The sequence below is a fragment of the Microtus ochrogaster genome, chromosome 22 (assembly GCF_000317375.1).
Source record: "Microtus ochrogaster isolate Prairie Vole_2 chromosome 22, MicOch1.0, whole genome shotgun sequence".
Taxonomy (NCBI): Eukaryota; Metazoa; Chordata; class Mammalia; order Rodentia; family Cricetidae; genus Microtus; species Microtus ochrogaster.
The window spans coordinates 11055195-11073523 of record NC_022023.1 but is presented as its reverse complement, the minus strand read 5'-3'; the positions used below and the strand labels follow the sequence as shown (position 1 = coordinate 11073523).

General features: G+C 47.9%; 1 protein-coding gene across 1 annotated transcript in view; it reads left to right on the top strand.

Annotated features, from left to right (window-relative positions):
• The window catches only part of Iqgap1 (IQ motif containing GTPase activating protein 1), a 90260-nt gene that overhangs the window by 50838 nt on the left and 21093 nt on the right, over positions 1-18329 (top strand). Inside the window, exons 10-23 of the mRNA XM_005357651.3 lie at positions 499-662; positions 1591-1675; positions 3670-3833; positions 4028-4188; positions 4641-4765; positions 6635-6798; positions 12233-12323; positions 12479-12646; positions 13228-13370; positions 16182-16352; positions 17063-17146; positions 17238-17309; positions 17403-17472; positions 17832-18040. Coding sequence (XP_005357708.1) covers positions 499-662; positions 1591-1675; positions 3670-3833; positions 4028-4188; positions 4641-4765; positions 6635-6798; positions 12233-12323; positions 12479-12646; positions 13228-13370; positions 16182-16352; positions 17063-17146; positions 17238-17309; positions 17403-17472; positions 17832-18040 — 1871 coding nt within the window. The remainder of the gene's footprint in view (positions 1-498; positions 663-1590; positions 1676-3669; positions 3834-4027; positions 4189-4640; positions 4766-6634; positions 6799-12232; positions 12324-12478; positions 12647-13227; positions 13371-16181; positions 16353-17062; positions 17147-17237; positions 17310-17402; positions 17473-17831; positions 18041-18329) is intronic.

The following is an 18329-nucleotide window of genomic DNA, read 5'->3' as shown; positions in this document are numbered from 1 at the left end:
ATATATATATATTGATTGCATGCAAGTCTTCCTCGGAACCAAATGTTTCATTAAAGACTTGAATGGTCACAATACTGTTTAGATTCTGGTGTTTCATGTTACTGATTGTACATTTGTTTTCCATCTACCCTGATAACTTCTAAGTATAACTCCTATAGTCTATGCTTTGTTCAGGGGAATTCACATTTTCTTTCTGGTAAATTACTAGAGATATAGCATATGGTGTTTACTGGATTCCCAATTTTTTTTTTTTTTTTTTTTTTTTTTTTTTGGAGACAGGGTTTCTCTGACTGTCCTAGAACTCACTGTGCAGACCAGGCTAGCCTCAAACTCACAAAGATCCATCTGCCTCTGACTAGAATCTAAGCTTCTGAGCCACCCTAGGACTGGGCTGTTTCTGCAGTTTGGAGCTGCGATTGTTTGGGGGAAGGGAAGATTCTCTAGGCTGTTGTGTTGTGGTCAGATTGGTCTTAAGCCTTTCTTTGCCTTTCCCCTCAGCATTCTCTGCTCTGGCCAACATCAACCTGGCGTTAGAGCAGGGCTGTGCGCTGACCCTGCTCAAGGCTCTGCAGTCTCCGGCTCTGGGCCTTCGAGGCCTGCAGACTCAGAACAGCGACTGGTACCTGAAGCAGCTCCAGAGTGACCAGCAGCAAAAGAGACAGGTGGGTGGGGACGGGGATGGGGGATGGGGTTGCTGCTGGGCCTTCCATGCTCTCCCTGCAGGTGTCTGTGTCCCTTGCTTCCACGCTAACCCCTCCCCCAGGTGTCTGTCCCTGGCTTCCACGCTAACCCCCTCCCCCCCAGGTGTCTGCCCCTGGCTTCCACGCTGCCCCTCCCAGATGTCTGCCCCTGGCTTTCATGCTATCCCTGCAGGTATCTCTGTCTCTTGGTTCCATTCTGTCCCCAGGTGTTTACGTGGCCATTCTCTAATACAGCTGTGTTCCTTCCTTCACACAGCTTAGGCTGGTGGTGTTTTAAATTTCAGCTAGAGTACATACACATTATTTAAAGCCCCGGTTCGCTGTAAGCACCGTGAATCCTCTTTTAAAATACATAATGCCTCCACTCTCCATTTCCCTCTCCTCCGGTCCCCTCCCTCTAAGGAAGATCTTTGTAGGAAAACCTGAAGGTTTTCCATTCTTCAGGCCGGCACTGGAGAATACTGCAAGTGCTTCAGGGTGGATCACATGGGATTCAGCTTGTAGACTTTCCCTGGAGAACAAATAGGAAAGTCTCCTCTTGTCTATATAAAGACAAGTATATGTCTTACGAATTTTCAGCATGCATTGGTTGGAATAAGCCACATTACTGCCCTTGAGAGTTCATAAATATTTATTTTATTTTCTATATAGAGCCTGTCAGTGCTTCACACACACACACACACACCCCATTCACATGTGTGCATGTGCTAATATGCTAGAATATGGAAGCACTGTACCCCAGGTTTGCCAAGGGAGTGGTTACATGGAGCCTGGAGCTGTCCCTTATGTCTCTGGCTCTCTGTCCCTTGAGGCTGCTGTTAAGAGAACTTTCAACCCTAGCGGCCGGCCCATGAACCATCATCTCATCAATGTCCTTTGCTTTCCCTAGAGTGGCCAGACTGACCCCCTGCAGAAGGAGGAGGTACAGGCGGGAGTGGACGCTGCCAACAATGCTGCCCAGCAATACCAAAGAAGTAAGAGTCCTTAGCCCCTGGCCGTGGAAATGTGTCGGGGGGGAGCTGTGGCTTTGTCAGTGAAGGGTCTGAAGTTGGGTCACCTGGTACCGGAACCTACTAGTCATGGTGAAAAGCAAAGTACTTTTGGTGGCAATGGGGCTCTTCTAGTTTCAAAAGCAGAACTGGAGTCCAGGCAGATTCGCTGTGGTTAATAAACTCCAGGTGGGTAGTTAGGGATGTAGCTGGAGAGGGTTGAGATGTGTGGATTGTGGAAGAGGAGAGAGAGAACATTCCTGACTGTAACAGGAAGGAGAAAAGGAGTGGGGGCAGACAGTGCCAAGGGGGCCAGTGCAGGCAGTGAATGAATTCTTGGCTTGTTTTGGGCCGAGTGGTGTAGGGTGGCGCTGGGAAGCAGCGAAGGGTGGCGCTGGGAAGCAGCGAAGGGCAGCCTGGGGAGGTGGTAGCACACCTGGTGACCAGTGCAGACAGAAAATGCAGGTGAAGAGGGGAGTGAGTGACTCTTGTCTGTTCTAGACCCAAGCTGGGTTTTGTTGAAGTGCTATGTGCCAGCACCTGTCAGGGTGGTTGGGGAAGGGAGGACAGAGGTGTGAGCTGTGAAGTGGTGGGTGACGAACCCCATGTCCATGGTCCTGATGCCCTGTCAGCCAGGGCAGGAGTAAGCACAACTAACTGCACTCCCTCCCCCACTGCATCTCGGTCCTGCAGAGCCCCTGCCTCTGGGCTATTTTGTCCCTAGGTCAGGCACTAGGAGCAGGTTTTGTCCCCTAAAACAGGAGAATAAAAGGTGCAGTCCCCAGACCGGAGGCCCTCTTACGGGTGCACTCAGCTGGAGGTCCTGGGTCATTCAGGAAGTGGTCTGAAAAGGGAGGCCGAGAGCCAGGCCTGTGGGGAAGGGGGCAGCAGTTCTGGGGAACCAAAGGTGCAGGCAGCCCTCAAATGAACTAGTTTTCCAAACTAGGGGGTTTGGCCTTCCTGGGACAAGGAAGAGGAAGATGGGAGGAGCTGCCTGCCCCCAGCAGTGGGAGGTGTTTTTCCTGACCTGGCCCTGCTGTATGAGTTCTGTATTGTTGGCACAGGCTAGCACTTGTAAGACAAAGGCATTGTCTGCAAACTGATGAAAAATGTGGCAGAGGTACCAGCCGATAGCTCAGTAGATACCCAAGTAGATAGGGTGGCCATTGGCATGTAGGTAAGCAGATCCTTAATGCCTGTAGCATGGAAGGACAGAATCAGCCTGTAGCAAACCCAAACACTGGTATGAAGACATTTATGTGAACACATATGACGCAGTGCCTGTCACCTCAGTCTGCTAAAGCTGCCCCTCAACCACGGTCCAGACAGTGCTAGCCTGGCATAGTCCTGCTTGAAATTGGGCGCCACGTAAACCAGCCTCTTGCCTGAGAGAACATACTGGGTTGTAGCCAGCTGGCACGAGATACCTAGCATGATGGGCTGCCTACTGGACCGGACAGCCTCCCACGCTGCCTATGGGCCCTGCACATTCAAGTTAGGGGTAAATTCTTGTTCAGGGACTGTAGTCCAGCCCATAGGCTCTGAGTTCAGTGAACAAGGGTCCTTATGGTAGGAGACTGGAATATGTGGGTGCTTGGCTCCCCAGATCTTGAACTCAGTCACCGGCCACTACACCAGCAAGAGGTCTGTGTCTACTGCCATGGACTCTGCATACACATAACATAAAAATATTTCCTTCCTTCCTTCCTTCCTTCCTTCCTTCCTTCCTTCCTTCCTTCCTTCCTTCCTTCCTTCCTTCCTTCCTTTCTTTCTTTTTAAAAATAAAAGCAGCCAGGCATAGTGGCACACTCATTTAATCCCAGTTTTGGGAGGCAGAGGCAGGTAAATGTCTTTGAGTTCAAGGCGACGTGAGTTGCAGGGTAGCCAGAGCTACATGAGACCCTGTCTCAAAAGAAAAACGAGGCACTGTTTGTGCACAGGGCCCTGAGCCCACTGCATGTTGACCTGTTTTCTGCCAGGGCTGGCAGCAGTCGCAGCAATCAATGCTGCCATCCAGAAGGGCGTCGCCGAGAAGACCGTTTTGGAGCTAATGAATCCTGAAGCCCAGCTGCCCCAGGTGTATCCGTTTGCAGCCGATCTTTATCAGAAGGAGTTGGCTACTCTGCAGCAACAGAGTCCTGAGGTGAGTTGACTGAGCCTGGATTTTTTGGGGAGCAGAATGGGGTGGAAGTGAATTTAATACCCATAACCTCGGTGCACTTGGGTAGAAGAAGCGTTTTCCAGGAACTCAGGTTCTCATGTGGACTTCCAATTCCCTTGGTGCTGGAGACTGTCTTTGCTCACTGTGTTCCTCCCTTCCTCTCCTCTCCTGTACAGCATAGCCTCACCCATCCTGAACTCACTGTCGCCGTGGAGATGCTGTCCTCCGTGGCCCTCATCAACAGGGCTCTGGAGTCAGGAGACATGAACACAGTGTGGAAACAGCTGAGCAGCGCAGTCACGGGCCTCACCAATATCGAGGAAGAAAACTGTCAAAGGTGGGACCCCAGAGCGCGTGCCTTGGGTCCGTGGCGTGGCGCTTCCCTCTGCCTTTTTGTGTCTACACGCGTGCTTTCATTCATTCCAGGCTTTGTGTCTTCGTTTGTGCTGTCAGTACATTACGTTCTAAAAGCTGTGGAGCCGGTTGGGGTTGGGGTTGGAGCCAGGGCCTCATACATAGTGAGGCAAGTGCTGTCTCTGGCTTGGCCCTCTTGTCTGCCTCCTTCTAGAGTTGATCTTCTAATCCTCTAGAAATAGGAACTAGTGGTTTTCTTGGGTGTTTGCATTTTAAGGCTGCTTTGCAGTCCCAGACCTTGCCCATGGCTTATATCTATACTTTCCTTCTTCTGGATACCTTTGTTCCTTGAATAATCATATATTCTCTCTCTCTCTCTCTCTCTCTCTCTCTCTCTCTCTCTCTCTCTCTCTCTCAACTTTTGGGCTGGGACAGGTATCTCGATGAGTTGATGAAGCTGAAAGCTCAGGCACATGCAGAGAATAACGACTTCATCACGTGGAATGACATCCAAGCTTGTGTGGACCATGTGAACCTGGTGGTCCATGAGGAGCATGAGCGTGAGTCATCACTGTGTCCCCTCAGACAAGGTTCCCATTAGAGACGATGCGGTTCGGGGCTGGGAAGATGGCTCAGTCACTGAAGTGCCTGCCCCACAGGCATGAAGTCATGAGTTCAGATCCCTAGTACCCTTGTAAAATTGGGGTGCTGTGTACACTGTAAATCCAGTGCTGGGGAGGAGGGAGGGAGAGACAAGAGGGTTCCTGGGAGCTCATCAACCAGCCAACCGAGTGATTAGGGAAAGTACCTGATCCAACCTCTGACCTCCAAACCTATGTCCACATAACTGCACATATGCCTGCACACGCAACTGGCACAGACATATATAAACACATACATCACTACATGAACTGGTTCTAAATAGTGCTCCCCCAAGGCTTTTGAATGCAACATTGAGATATGTATGTTTATGTTTTCACACACACACAATTATCTTGAGTAGCTATGGTTGGATACTGTGTTCAGTACACCACACAATTATAATTGGGTATGTGTCTTATAAATCCATTTTTTGGGGAGGTGATTTTACATGCTCTGTTATAGCTGTAAGAGATAGTTATAGCAAGTGCTTCTAACATAAACTGCCTGAACTGTGTCATCTGGTACCGGTTGAGGGCACGGTCCCCCACAAGACCCCTCTTGGCCAGACATCAGCTGGAAGCTCTAGCTAGGTCTCACTTCTGAACAGCTAACTACAAAGTTGAGGCTTAGTGGTTTGCCAGAGTGGCTTCTAAATCATGAATCATGATTTAACTTAGAATCATGCTGGACTTGGGACTACAGTTTGATTATAGAGGGTATAAATCAGGAGGCAAAAGAGGGGCCAGGGCCTGTGTCTCGAGTCCACTGCAAAGCTGCTGTGGACTCAGGATGTGTGGTCCTCACGCTAATGTGAGCAGGGAAGCTCGCCTGAGCCTTGGGAATCCAGACCTGACTTCATTACCTACATATGATTGACAGACTTATTGGCTGTGAATCTGGTACTCAGGACACCAGGCTGGTACTACATGACTTCAACCCATGTGTTACATGCCCAGCCCCATCCTGAAATTACCTGAGGCCCACCATAGGATGTCTCCATCGGCACACCTTCAGGGTGGTGGGAGGCACTGCCGTGAAAGACAGGTGCTCTGCTCTGTGTTTCTGGGACATTCTAGGCTCCTCTCAGAGACCAGGGACAGGGATCAGCCAGATGCTGCAACGCACAGCACGGTCCTCCCCAGAGTAGCCTAGCTGCCTCAGTGGGTGTTTCTGATTTGTATTTCCGGTGGGAAACACTCAAGTGATTTGTGGGAAGGGCCTGGAATGGGCAATCCTGGGCTTAGATCTTCCATCTGCCTCTCATTTGTTATGGAATCCTGGGGAGGAGGTCCCCGAGCCTCCTGTTTCATTCAATAAAAATGATGAACAATTTGGTGGCACATCTGAACGCTTCTGAAAGTTGCGAAGCCGGTTTGTCTGACCCTCCTCACTTCCTCTGCATGTGGTGGCCCAGGCTTGGAATCTGAGCGTTCAGGACATTAAAACCAGCCTGAGCTTTGTGGTGAGACATCTCAAACAAAAGCAAAATCCTCATCACTAAAGTTAATGCATTAAAAACAAAGCAAAAGAACCTGAGCTTACTGAAGCAATGGATAGGGCAAGGGAGTGTAGAGGAAATAAAAACTAAATTATTTCTCGATATACATGCTGCTCAGTTGCAGTTGGAATCGTTACTCGTAGGGGAGTTTGTGGAGTTGGCACCGTTTCTTGCTGGTCTTGAACTTGTGGGCACACATGATTCCCTTCTGTCCACTTTCTGAGTAGCTAAGACTATAGGACTGGTTGGTTTCTAGGTTTCTTAGCTAAAATTGTCTCTCTGCATGTAGGGATTTTGGCCATCGGTTTGATTAATGAAGCCCTGGATGAAGGGGACGCACAGAAGACTCTGCAGGCCTTGCAGATCCCTGCGGCTAAACTTGAGGGGGTCCTTGCAGAAGTGGCACAGCATTACCAAGACATGCTGATCAGAGCAAAGAGAGAGAAGGCCCAGGTGAGCAGGCAACCTTTCTGGAGCAAAGGTGGGGATGGCCACATTGCCCTGTCTCATCATTGGCCACTGGAGAGATGCAAAAGAGACAAACACTCCACCTTCTGGGTACTCATGGTATTTCTCTCTTGTAGATGTCTCTTTAGCAAAATTCTTTTTTAAATTAAATTTAATATTCATAAGTTGCTTTCAAAGTGGCAGGTCTCTTCTTGGAAGTTTTGAAAATACGTGGTTTTGATTGGCTCTCCCTCTCATTTCTACCCCCATCTTTGCTGATGTTGTTAAGATTAATTAAAATATAAGATCCTGAAAAAGACAAGTCATATGAAGTATTCAGTTGTATAAACTTTTAGAAGTGAATGTGCCTATATGATTGACATTTAGACTATACAGCAAAAGTTACCAGCACCCCAAAACTCTCAGTCGTGTCTCCCCATTTGGTGGTCTCCACAATCCCAGTTTCAGGTACCATAGTTGACTTTTGCCCCATATTTAAGTGCATCCACACATTGTGTGTGCCTCTAAGTCAGGCTTCTTGTGTCCAATATGCTAGTGTCATTCATCCATGTGACTGTTGTGGTGTATGATCTTGTTGTATGATTTTCTGTTGCTGGGAGTTCTGGATTCCTACTCCTTGACTTATCGGAAGGTCCTGCTATACGTGTCTAATACGTGTCTTTTGATAACTAGATCCATGAAGGTGGTGCGTTGAGTGGTGGCGTGCGTGCTTAGCATGTGTGAGGCCATGCCTTTGCTCCCCAACACCTCAAAACAAAACAAAAATTATGTATAAATTTATGACATTAGTGGGTCAGAGGTAGTACTTAGAAGTTAAATTTGGTGGAGAGTGCCATCATGTTTGCTTTCCGGTACTTTTATTGACATGTACCTTGCATACCATATAACTCGCCATTCTGAAATGTATCAGTGGTTTCCAATCGTAGGATTGCAATCATAGAGTTGCAAAACTCCCAGTCACTCTTAGGGTATTCTCATCATTCCCAAAAGAAACCTGTTAGTGGTTCCTCATTATTGCTCAGTCTTCCCTGGCTCTGTGCAGCCAACAATCTCCTGGTCTATGGATTTTACATCCAGAACACTTTATATACATAGAATCGTGATATACTGACTTTTGTGACTGACTTTGCTTAGCTTTACTCATTCAAGTCATAGCCTGCGAGTGGAGTTTAAAGCTTTTCATTTTGCTGTGGAATAACTTTGCAAAGTTCATCAAGAGTAGGAGGAAGGTCCGGGAGTGGTGGTGCACATCTTTAATCCCAGAACTCGGGAGGCAGGCAGATCTTTATGAGTTTGAGGCCAGCCTGGTCTACATAGAAAGTTCCAGGATAGCCAGAACTACACAGAGAAACCTTGTTTCAAAAACCTAGGAGAAAGGGAGAGTTACAGGCAGCCTTGCAGAACATCACAGGACCAAGCGGGTAGACTGCACTTTGGGTAGAATTGTCTTTTTTTAGGCAGCCGTTTAGCTTCCAAGTCCTACAAGCCATTTAGGGAATAGTTTTAAAAATAATTATCCTTGAATTCTAAATTTAGCGAGCTCAAGATCATAACTTAAATTTAGTCTATCGCTGGGTGGGGTGGCACATGCCTGGAATCCCAGCTCTGTGAGGTGGAAGCAGAATCAGGAATTCGTGGTTGTCCTAAGCTACTTAGTGAGTTCAAGGCCAGCTTGGGCTGTGTGCGACACTGTCTCAAAAACAATAAAAAGGCCCATACAGAATTTAGCGTGTAGTCCTCTTGGTGGTGTCTTTGTGTCTTTGGTGGTCTTGGGATGACACTGCCGCTCAGACTTAGAAAAGTTTCTGACGGATTAGCAAACTCTTTAAACACAGGTTTGCTTGTGGTGTATCCTTTGACTGGTGCCCGCTGGATCCCCCCCCCCCCCCCCCGTCGGAACCCGGGTGGCTGACACTAACCTGATGGAGTGTTCACTTCTCGGGCTTCACCTTCATCCTTTCTTCTTGTTAGTTTTCTGACTTGAGAACATCAAAACTGACCTGTCTTCAAGTTGACCTCCTCACCCTTTCCACGCGCAAATCTGCAGTTCAGTCCACGGGTCCTCTTCAGTTACTGTGCTTGCTGCTCCGTTCTGGCATGTTTAGGAACGTGGTTTCTCTTGGTTGATACTGTCTGGTAATGTTCTCACACTTCAGTTCTAGACACAATTTCCATTAGAAATTAGATACATTATTTGGACAATTAGAAACTTAGATGATTACCATTTGAATTTAGATAAAATACCTGATTTGAGTCTTTGTCTACAAGTTCAGCGGGAGGCTTTTCAGCAATGATTTCTGTTGTTTGGTGGGATTTTTGTTTGTTTTATTTATTTTTTTTTTGTGTGTTTTTTCAGTCTCTTTGCCTGTCTTTGTTGTTGTTGTTGCTGTTTTATTTTGTTTTGATGATATTTATTTTTTATATGTTTCATTTATTTTTGTTTTACATATTTGGTTTTTGGAGACAGGGTTTCCTTGTGTAGCCTTGGCTGTCCCGGAACTCCCTCTGTAGACCAGGCTGGCTTCGAACTCACAGAGATCTGCCAGGCTGTGCCTCCTGGGTGCTGGGATTAAAGCTGTGTGCCACCACTGCCTGGCCGACAGTTTTTAATTTTAATATTGATACATTTTAATGATAATGTGGTAACTCCAGAAGTCAGATTCCTCGCTCTCATAAATCACTTATTTAGGGGTTTAGGGTTTTTGGTTTTTGTGGAGGCAGGGCCTTTCTTCAGTTTCCTGAGGTGCAGGTGCAGGCCACCATTCTTGCAGCTGGTCAGTGACTCTTGTGGATTCTGTGAAGTGTCTTTGTCATGCATGTGCACTAAAGCTAAAGTCTCCCTAATCAGCTAGTGATTTGCTAACAATTTCCCTGGGTGGGGGGGCAATGCGGCCTCGCCACCCTGCTGAGGGCCTTTGTGCTTCACTCAGCAGGCCTGCACAGCTGTGCACCTTCCCTTCAGGCTTGGTCAGACTACAGTGCTGCAGTGAACACGGAGAGCAGTAGAGGAGACCACTGTGTTTGTTTTTACATGCTTTTGTTGGAATATAATTTGCGAACCATATAATTCATCATTTTAGAATGTGTGTCATTGTTTCCACTATATTCATACGATTGAGCAACTGTCACAATCACTTTTAGTAATTCTCATTATTCCCACATACACTTCCAAAGCTTTCTTTAAATACCCATCCTCTAGATTCTCCTTCTAAGTTTTTTGGTTAGTGTGTGTTTCCTTTTTTGCCCAGACTGTCAGCAGTCGCCCAACCCTCAGTGATGCTAAGCAGCAGGTGAGGCCCCGGTCAGGTCAGATGAGGATAAGAGCAGCATGCGTGAGCGTAGAGCTCACTCTCAGTGAGCCACGAAGTTCACGTTCTCACTCAGCGAGATCCTGCCTCTGTGCCAGCCCGGATTGCTGCAATCCTTCAGTTCATCTCATCGGTGTGGAAAAGCCAACTCTCACCAACTTTGGGCAGCATTTTGTTGTGTTTGTGGCAGGAGGTTTCTCAAGAGGTAGTCTGCATTTTCATCAGCACTGTTTCTTTCTTCCTTTACTTGAAATTAGTGCCTTTCGAGCACTTACTAAAGATAAATTACCAGTCCCCTGAATGCCGAGATGTGGCTTTTGGGAATCATTTTTGTATTATGTGTATGAGTGACTTTAAAAACTCTTCCCACCTACACACATGTGCTAGCAGGTATATACATATGTGCTTGCATGTAAGCCAGTGCTAACCTATTCTAGCACGCCAGCCTCTTCTCATTGCCTTCCTTGCCTTGTTTATCTTAGCTCCATTGCTTGGTTCTTAGAAGGTTCTGTGTGGAAGAAAGGTTAGTTTAGCTCTTTGCTTTAGCCTGCTCGGGGCAGGGAGACAGGACCGTGAGTGGTCAGAATTCTTGCAGCTCTGTCTCCCTGCTGGGGAAGTCGTGTTCAGCCTCCCAGCTCTGCTGATAACTGATTCTGCGTGGGATCCCTGTGAGATCAGCCTAGCAGTGACCCAGCAATAGCTGGATTCCAGCCCATGGAAGTGCTTCTGCTTTGATAGCTGTGGGGCTTGGAGGCTGCTTCTCTAGCAGACTGGGACCATGGCCTCTCACTGTGGATGTCTCGGTCTTTGTACTCACAAGCCTGTGGCTGGCTCACTGTCGCTTCACACTGGGATGGATGGTTAGCATTTCCAGTACTTAGGTGGAGGACTCGGGGATTGTGTGTGGTCATTTTCTGTCTTCAGTATGTGTGACATGAAAGCAGAAGGAAAGGATATTTGAGGGGAGATAGGAGACCAGCAAGAAGGGATCAGGAAGGACGGAGGTAAATAAAGCAAAATGATGTATGTGTTAAAATGCCATATTGAAACCTTTGTATGTTAGCTTAAAAATTAAACTATAGCAAGAAGGAAACAAGGCACTTCTGCTCCATCACCCCTGTCCCCAGTGGTCACCTCAGGTCTGCTCCATCTCCCCGTCTCCAGTGGTCACCTCAGGTCTGCTTCTCACCCCTGTCCTGAGTGGTCACCTCAGGTCTGCTCCATCACCCCTGTCTCCAGTGGTCACCTCAGGTCTGCTCCATCTCCCCTGTCCCAGTGGTCACCTCAAGTCTGCTCCATCTCCCCATCTCCAGTGGTCACCTCAGGCTGCACAGGTTTTGCTGGCCATCTCTTCACCATTTATCATAATGATTTTGTGTTGAAATGTGTTTTAATTTTCAGCAACTGATTGAAAATGAAAGATTTAAGCAGCATGTAGCAGTGCACACCTTTAATCCTAGCAGTTGGAAGGCAGAGGCAGAAGGATCTCTGAGTTTGAGGATAGCCTGGTCTACTGAATAAGTTCCAGGACAGCCAGAGCTATGTAGAGAGAGACCCTTTCTCAAAAGAAGAAAACAAACAAGCAAACAAAAAGAACAATAACAAAGAAATCCTAAAAACAAACAGAAAGGTTTAGATGTGATCCGGTGACACCTGCAGTGACGGAAACTCCAGGCTTTAGTTAGCTGTGAGAATGAAAGGATCTGGTTATAATAAGACTTGACAGTCTTGAAAGCATTGGTTGTAGTGGAGAATTTGCGCCGCCTCTGTGTGTCAAGGGCAAAGGAGACTTTTTCGACTTAGTGTGTTAATTAATATACACGCTCTGGCTTTTGTCAAACTGTACAAGTCACTGGATCCCTTCCTGGTGTGTCTACTCCTGCTCCCTCTGCTGCCTCCTGAACTGCTTGATTCGACCTCGTTCATCCTTTGCCTCCATCTGAGCCATTTCCCGTTTATTTTAGGGCAGGTTTTTGATGCCTGGCTTTTTCCATTCAGTTAATCCACAGCTCATGCGTGGGGCTTCTTCTATAGCCGAATCCCAGAAGGCCCTCATCACATATACCCTGACATAATGGCTCTATTATTGTTTTGCTTTTAATCATATGTAGGAAACCCAGGATGAGTCTGCTGTGTTATGGTTGGATGAAATTCAAGGTGGAATCTGGCAGTCCAACAAAGACACCCAAGAAGCTCAGAAGTGTATGTACCCGTGTGTCTGCTGTTTTGTTTATGTTTGGAGACAAGCCTTTGGTCTGGTGGGTGGGGGATAGGTGGCTGGTAGGTATGGTTGGGAGAAGTCATATGAATGTAGACACCTTCTAAACGGCTACATTAATAATTCTCTCCTGAGACAGTTGCCTTGGGAATCTTCGCCATCAATGAAGCTGTCGACAGTGGCGATGTTGGCAGAACTCTGAGTGCCCTTCGTTCCCCGGATGTTGGCTTATACGGAGTCATCCCCGAATGTGGGGAAACATACCTGAGTGACCTTGCTGAAGCCAAGAAAAAAAGACTAGCTGCAGGTGAGTTATGGGGGAGTAAACACACCCGTGAGCGTGTGAGGAGATGGCAGTAGAGGGAAGGGGCACGTGGAAGGAGAGACTTTAGTGTACGGTCTTGAGGCTCACTTTTCAGGAAGTAGTCCTAAGCTTTGAACGCTTGTAGACAACTGTGTTAACCAGACCAGTTTTATGAGAGTGTAGGAGAGGTGGAGAGGCTTGACTGTCTGCCTTCTCTAGGATGCCACAGCTCTGATTAACTGAGGACAATTGAAGAAGTTCAGAGCAGAGACTGGTGTGTAGCATTCTCCTTCCTGAACTGCATTGCTGAATGGCCACCCATCTTTTTAGGATAGTTTTCTAACATGCAGGTCTTAGAGAAGCGATTAGTATGGTCGATTCTGTGGTGGAATTGGCTAGGCATTCCATTTTTACAATGTGACATAGACGGCATAAATGAGCCATTTCTGAGCCGAGGGTTAGTGGACAGACCCACGGAACAGGTTCTCACAGCTGACTAGAGTACATCCTCTCTCTGGGGTTGGATAGTTCGATACGGGAGCATGGCTCTGGGCGACCTTCATTTTCCCTCTGTCTTCTGCCAGGAGACAATAACAGCAAGTGGGTGAAACACTGGGTGAAAGGCGGGTATTACTACTACCACAATCTGGAGACGCAAGGCGGAGGCTGGGACGAACCCGCGGACTTTGTGCAGAATTCTGTGCAGCTTTCTCGGGAGGAGATCCAGGTAGGCCACCTTTCTTCACACAAGAAGCGTCTGAGAGAAAATGCTGCAGGGCTAGTCAGAGGGCGACACTTGAGCTCACTTGGACTCAAATGCAGGCTGTGTAATGAGTATTTTGGAGAAATCCTGTTTTAGTGATCTGCGAGAAGTTGAAGTCTAAATCTGAGAACATCTGAGTTGCACAGTTCCGTGAGCTACGTTGTGTGGTTATTAAAGAAAACTCGGGGGCGGGGGGACCCATTGTCTCTGCCCCTTGGCCTCTGAGTGTTGTGGGAACATCAGGCCCGGAGCAGAGCCTGTGAGTGCAGGCAGAGACGGGGCTCTAGCACAGTGCAGTCATGGAAATGCCAGGGAAAGTTTAGCTGTTTCCTGGAGGAAAGCAGCCTCAGTGACGTCTTTAACAGGTGAGGAAGAGAGCGAAGAATGCTCTAGACAGAAAGAATGCAGTGGGGGACGTCACTGAGGGTGGGAAAACCAGGACTGTGTGAGAAAAGAGACTGCTGCTGGCTGACAGACAGGTGCAGCTGGAGCCACCGCAGTGAGGGAGAGGGAGGGACCAGTGCTGGGCTGAGGGGTGGAGGCTGCATCTAGTGATTTCTAGCCTTGGAGAGTCTCTGGTCCCCATAGGCGCAGCAGGGCTTAGACCCTGCCTTACATGTAAGTCCAGCATCCCAAAGGAGTGATGTTCCCTTACTTTTAGCACATGACCTAACGCAAGTATGGCCCCTCCCATTCCCCACTCCGTTTTTCATCTTCCTGGATATCCACTTGATCCTTCGTTTGCCCTCAGGAGGGAAGTCTCTCCTTTCTAGAGCTCACTGTCATGTTATTGCCTAATACCTTCCTCCCTGGTTCCTGCAAGTCCTGACTTCTCATGTTTTTCATTTATTGTACTTGTCTGGATTTCAAATGCAGGGCGTGAAGATTGATCCTGTGGGTCTAAAGCAGAGGCTGGGCGTCCACATTTCTAACCAGTTCCCAGGCAGTGTGGTTGCTACTGTTCTAAGGACTGCGTTTTTCAGTATCGGTCCCCACACAAGTCATGTCCTCCTTACCCAAAGACAAAGAAAAAAAAAAGGAAAGCAGTCAGTCATGGTGGTGCACGCCTTTAATCCCACTCTGGAGACAGAAGCAGGTGGAACTCTCAGTTCGAGGCCAGCCAAGTGTGAGTTCTAGGATAGCCAAGGAGACATAGAAATAGACCCTGTCTTTTAGGAAAAGAAAAAAAGGCAAGCCCGTAGGATTTCTGATTTGACCTAACCTACATTCACATCCTGTCTTTAGCACCCTGAAAGTTAGTCTGCCCCAAACTTACTGTTTACACCCACTTCTTAGCTCACAGCAAAGTAGCGTCTTGTCTGGTGTCTTTAGTGAAAATGCTTTCTTTAGCATCCGGCAACAGCCTTTGAGTTGTCAGGTGCATTTAGGAAGTCCCTGCCACTCCCTCAGTTCATCTCCATGAAGTTCCCCCTGCATCTCCTGCTTCTGATGCTCTTTCATGATCCCTTGCTGCCTTTCTCTGCTTCTGCCTGATGCAACTGTCAGCCTCCACTTCTCTCTGTAGTTCTTATAAGCAATTAAGAGAGGATCCTGCAGGCAGTAAGCGATGACATGACCGTGACCTTTATTCAAGCCTGTTGCTCCAACTCCTACCTTTGGGGTGTGACCTGAGATCTGTACCTCCATGTCTTAGCCCACACCATCAGGCCCCCTCCATCTGGAAACCCAGACATCTCAGGCACAGCTTGACAGAAGAACAGAAGCACTTAGCACACTGTATTTTTGGTGTGCATGTTAGGGCCCAGAAAAGAAGTCTTCTACTACTAAGGAAAAGAAGAGAGGGCATGTTGGCAGGTAATCAGATGGGGGATATTCTTAAATGTTCCCACCACTGCTGCCTCGTTCAAGCCCAGGACCTTTTTCTGCAACCACAATAGTAGCATTCTAATTCACCTCATTTGCACTTACTTCAAAATCCTATCTCAGCATGCTGTGTGTGTGTGCGCACGCGCATATACACCTTTAATCCCAGTACTTAGGAATCTGAAACAGGGTGATAAGAATTAAAGGCCATCTCAGGCTATATACCAAAATCTGGTCTCAAAAACAAAATAGAAGTAACTGGGGGGGGGGGGGAGAGTGTTGGCACACAAATGAATACAACTCCCCTCTAGTCTGTCAGCTGTTCTTCCAACAGTGCCATGTTCTTTAAAAAAAAACTGATTATTTTATTCCTCTGTTTGAAAAGTTTTCTACTGCCCATCACCTGTAGTAATGGTCCAAACCCTCTAGGCTGCTGAGCAAAACCCTTCACAGTATGTCTGGTGGGAGATCCTGCACACCTTAGTGCTAGGTTCTTCACTGGTATCATATGCCAGTGGGTATAAATCATGGGTACAGGAATAGGGATGAATTAAAGGCCTGCCCTTGGGGGGCTGGAAAGATGGCTCAATGGTTAAGAGCCTTGGCTACTCTCCCAGAGGTTCTGAGTTCAATTCCCAGCAACTACATGGTGGCTCACTGCCATCAATAATGAGATCTGGTGCCCTCTTCTGGCTTAAAGTTGTTCACACAGATGGAGCCCTCATAAGCATAAATAGATAAGTAAATCGTTAGAGTCCTGGCCTTTAATATTTAATTATTAATTCACTAACAAATCAGCCTGGTCCTGGAAACACACCTGGGGTCTTCATGTCCCTTACTCAACTGAAGATTAGGAATAATTGAAGGAGAGTGAAGAAGTCAACTTGTATGCTCTGGGAGAGGCGTTGTGTCCCTTCCCTTGTCCCTGAATGTGACCAAATGCTTTTCCAGAGCTCCATCTCTGGAGTGACCGCTGCATATAACCGAGAGCAGCTTTGGCTGGCCAACGAAGGCTTGATCACCAAACTGCAAGCCTGCTGCCGTGGCTACCTAGTCCGACAGGAATTCCGATCCCGGATGAACTTCCTGAAGAAACAGATCCCCGCCATCACCTGCATTCAGGTACTTCACCCAGTGAGCAGGCCTCTCAGACAGGAGGAATAAACCGTCACCCTGTGAAGAGGAATGTGCGAGTGTGTTTCTTCTGACCTCTTTTCTCTTTAATGGAAATTATAATCGTTGTGCTTAATGGCAGTGGCAGGAGGCATAGACAGCTCTGCATCATGTTTTCTTTCAGTGGCTCTGGGGGCAACGTGTGCACCTCTAGAGAAATCAAAGTGATGCTGTCACAATCACAATAAATCAAACAATAGTGTCTCGGTGACAATAGCAGGAAAATGAATTAGGAATTCGGGCCCCATGGCTAACTATATGCCATGTGTCTCTTAAGATTCCTTAACTCTGAATGGGCATATTAATGTGTATCTCCCTTGCCTGATAACAGTTAGGATGACAAATCGGTGTGACTTGGTTGTAAGGGGGTGACAGGTGTGGGCTAGGCACACAGCTCAGTGGTAGAGCACATGCAGAGTGTGCACAAGGTCATAGATTGGGTCCCTAGCACCAAAGCCCCAGACAGAACTATGGGTAGTGTTCCACTGATGCCCGGGAAGTAGTGTCCTCCCAGGTGGATTTTGGTCTGTGCCTGCAGAGGTGCTTCCTACAGCTTCGTTAGGATGACGTGCCTGCAGAATAGCAAAATAAGATTTTCTTTTTTTAACTTTCACTGATGCTTTGGAAATAATGCTACGTATATTGTGTGATGCTTTTAGTCACAGTGGAGAGGATACAAGCAGAAGAAGGCATATCAAAATCGGCTGGCTTACCTGCGCTCCCATAAAGATGAAGTTGTGAAGGTACGGTAGCCCAGCAGGGTTTGTCCACATGGGGGGCAAGGGTGACATGTTGAGAAAGCCTCCTCTCAGTTCCAGGCTCCTCTCCCCACAGATTCAGTCCCTTGCCAGGATGCATCAGGCTAGAAAGCGCTATAGAGATCGGCTGCAGTATTTCCGAGATCACGTGAGTATCCTCAGACATGGCAGGCTGGTCAGGTGTACTCTTCCTTGTACCTGGAGGACAACTGAGTAAAAGACTTTCCTCTTTGTTCCTTAGATAAATGACATTATCAAAATCCAGGCTTTCATTCGGGCAAACAAAGCTCGTGATGACTACAAGACTCTCAGTGAGTAACCATGGCTCAGCGGTGAAGAGTTGAGGCAGTGCTTGGGAGCCCTCAGGTCCTGGGCACTCTCCACGGAGCTCTTTGGTTGTCCTGAAGGCAAGGCTTGGGGGAAGGGTGCCACTGTGATTAAGCCCTTTGCTAACATGTGGCTAGATGTCTTGCTGCTTGCTGACGTAGCCCCCGTGGTAACCCAGCAATAACAACGGAGGAGCTGCACTTGGTGGTTGTCCTAGCACATCTCAGGCCTAAGTGTTGATGTCCCACGTGTCACTAGAGCTTCAAGACAGTGCTGACCCCTCCTCAGACGTAGAGTGTTCTGGGAACTTGGGTCTTTGTCTGAGTCATATTTTCTTCGTCAGTCAATGCTGAGGATCCGCCTATGATTGTGGTCCGAAAGTTTGTCCACCTCCTGGACCAAAGTGACCAGGACTTCCAGGAGGAACTTGATCTTATGAAGATGCGAGAAGAGGTCATCACCCTCATCCGTTCCAACCAGCAGCTGGAGAATGACCTCAATCTCATGGATATCAAAATCGGACTGCTGGTGAAGAACAAGATCACACTGCAGGTACGGCCTGTGCCTGACCGGTGTGGCGTGTCTGCAGCCGCATGGTGTGTCTGCAGCCACATAGTGTGCCTGCGGCTGACATGGCATGCCTGCAGCCAGCATAGGTACCTTGTGCTGCTCCAGGTCCTGTTTCTCTCTTCCTAACGGACTGTGGAGGCCGCCTCGTCTAACAGGGACTGTGGAGGCCGCCTCGTCTAACAGGGACTGTGGAGGCCGCCTCGTCTAACAGGGACTGTGGAGGCCGCCTACTCTAACAGGGACAGTGGAGGCCGCCTACTCTAACAGGGAC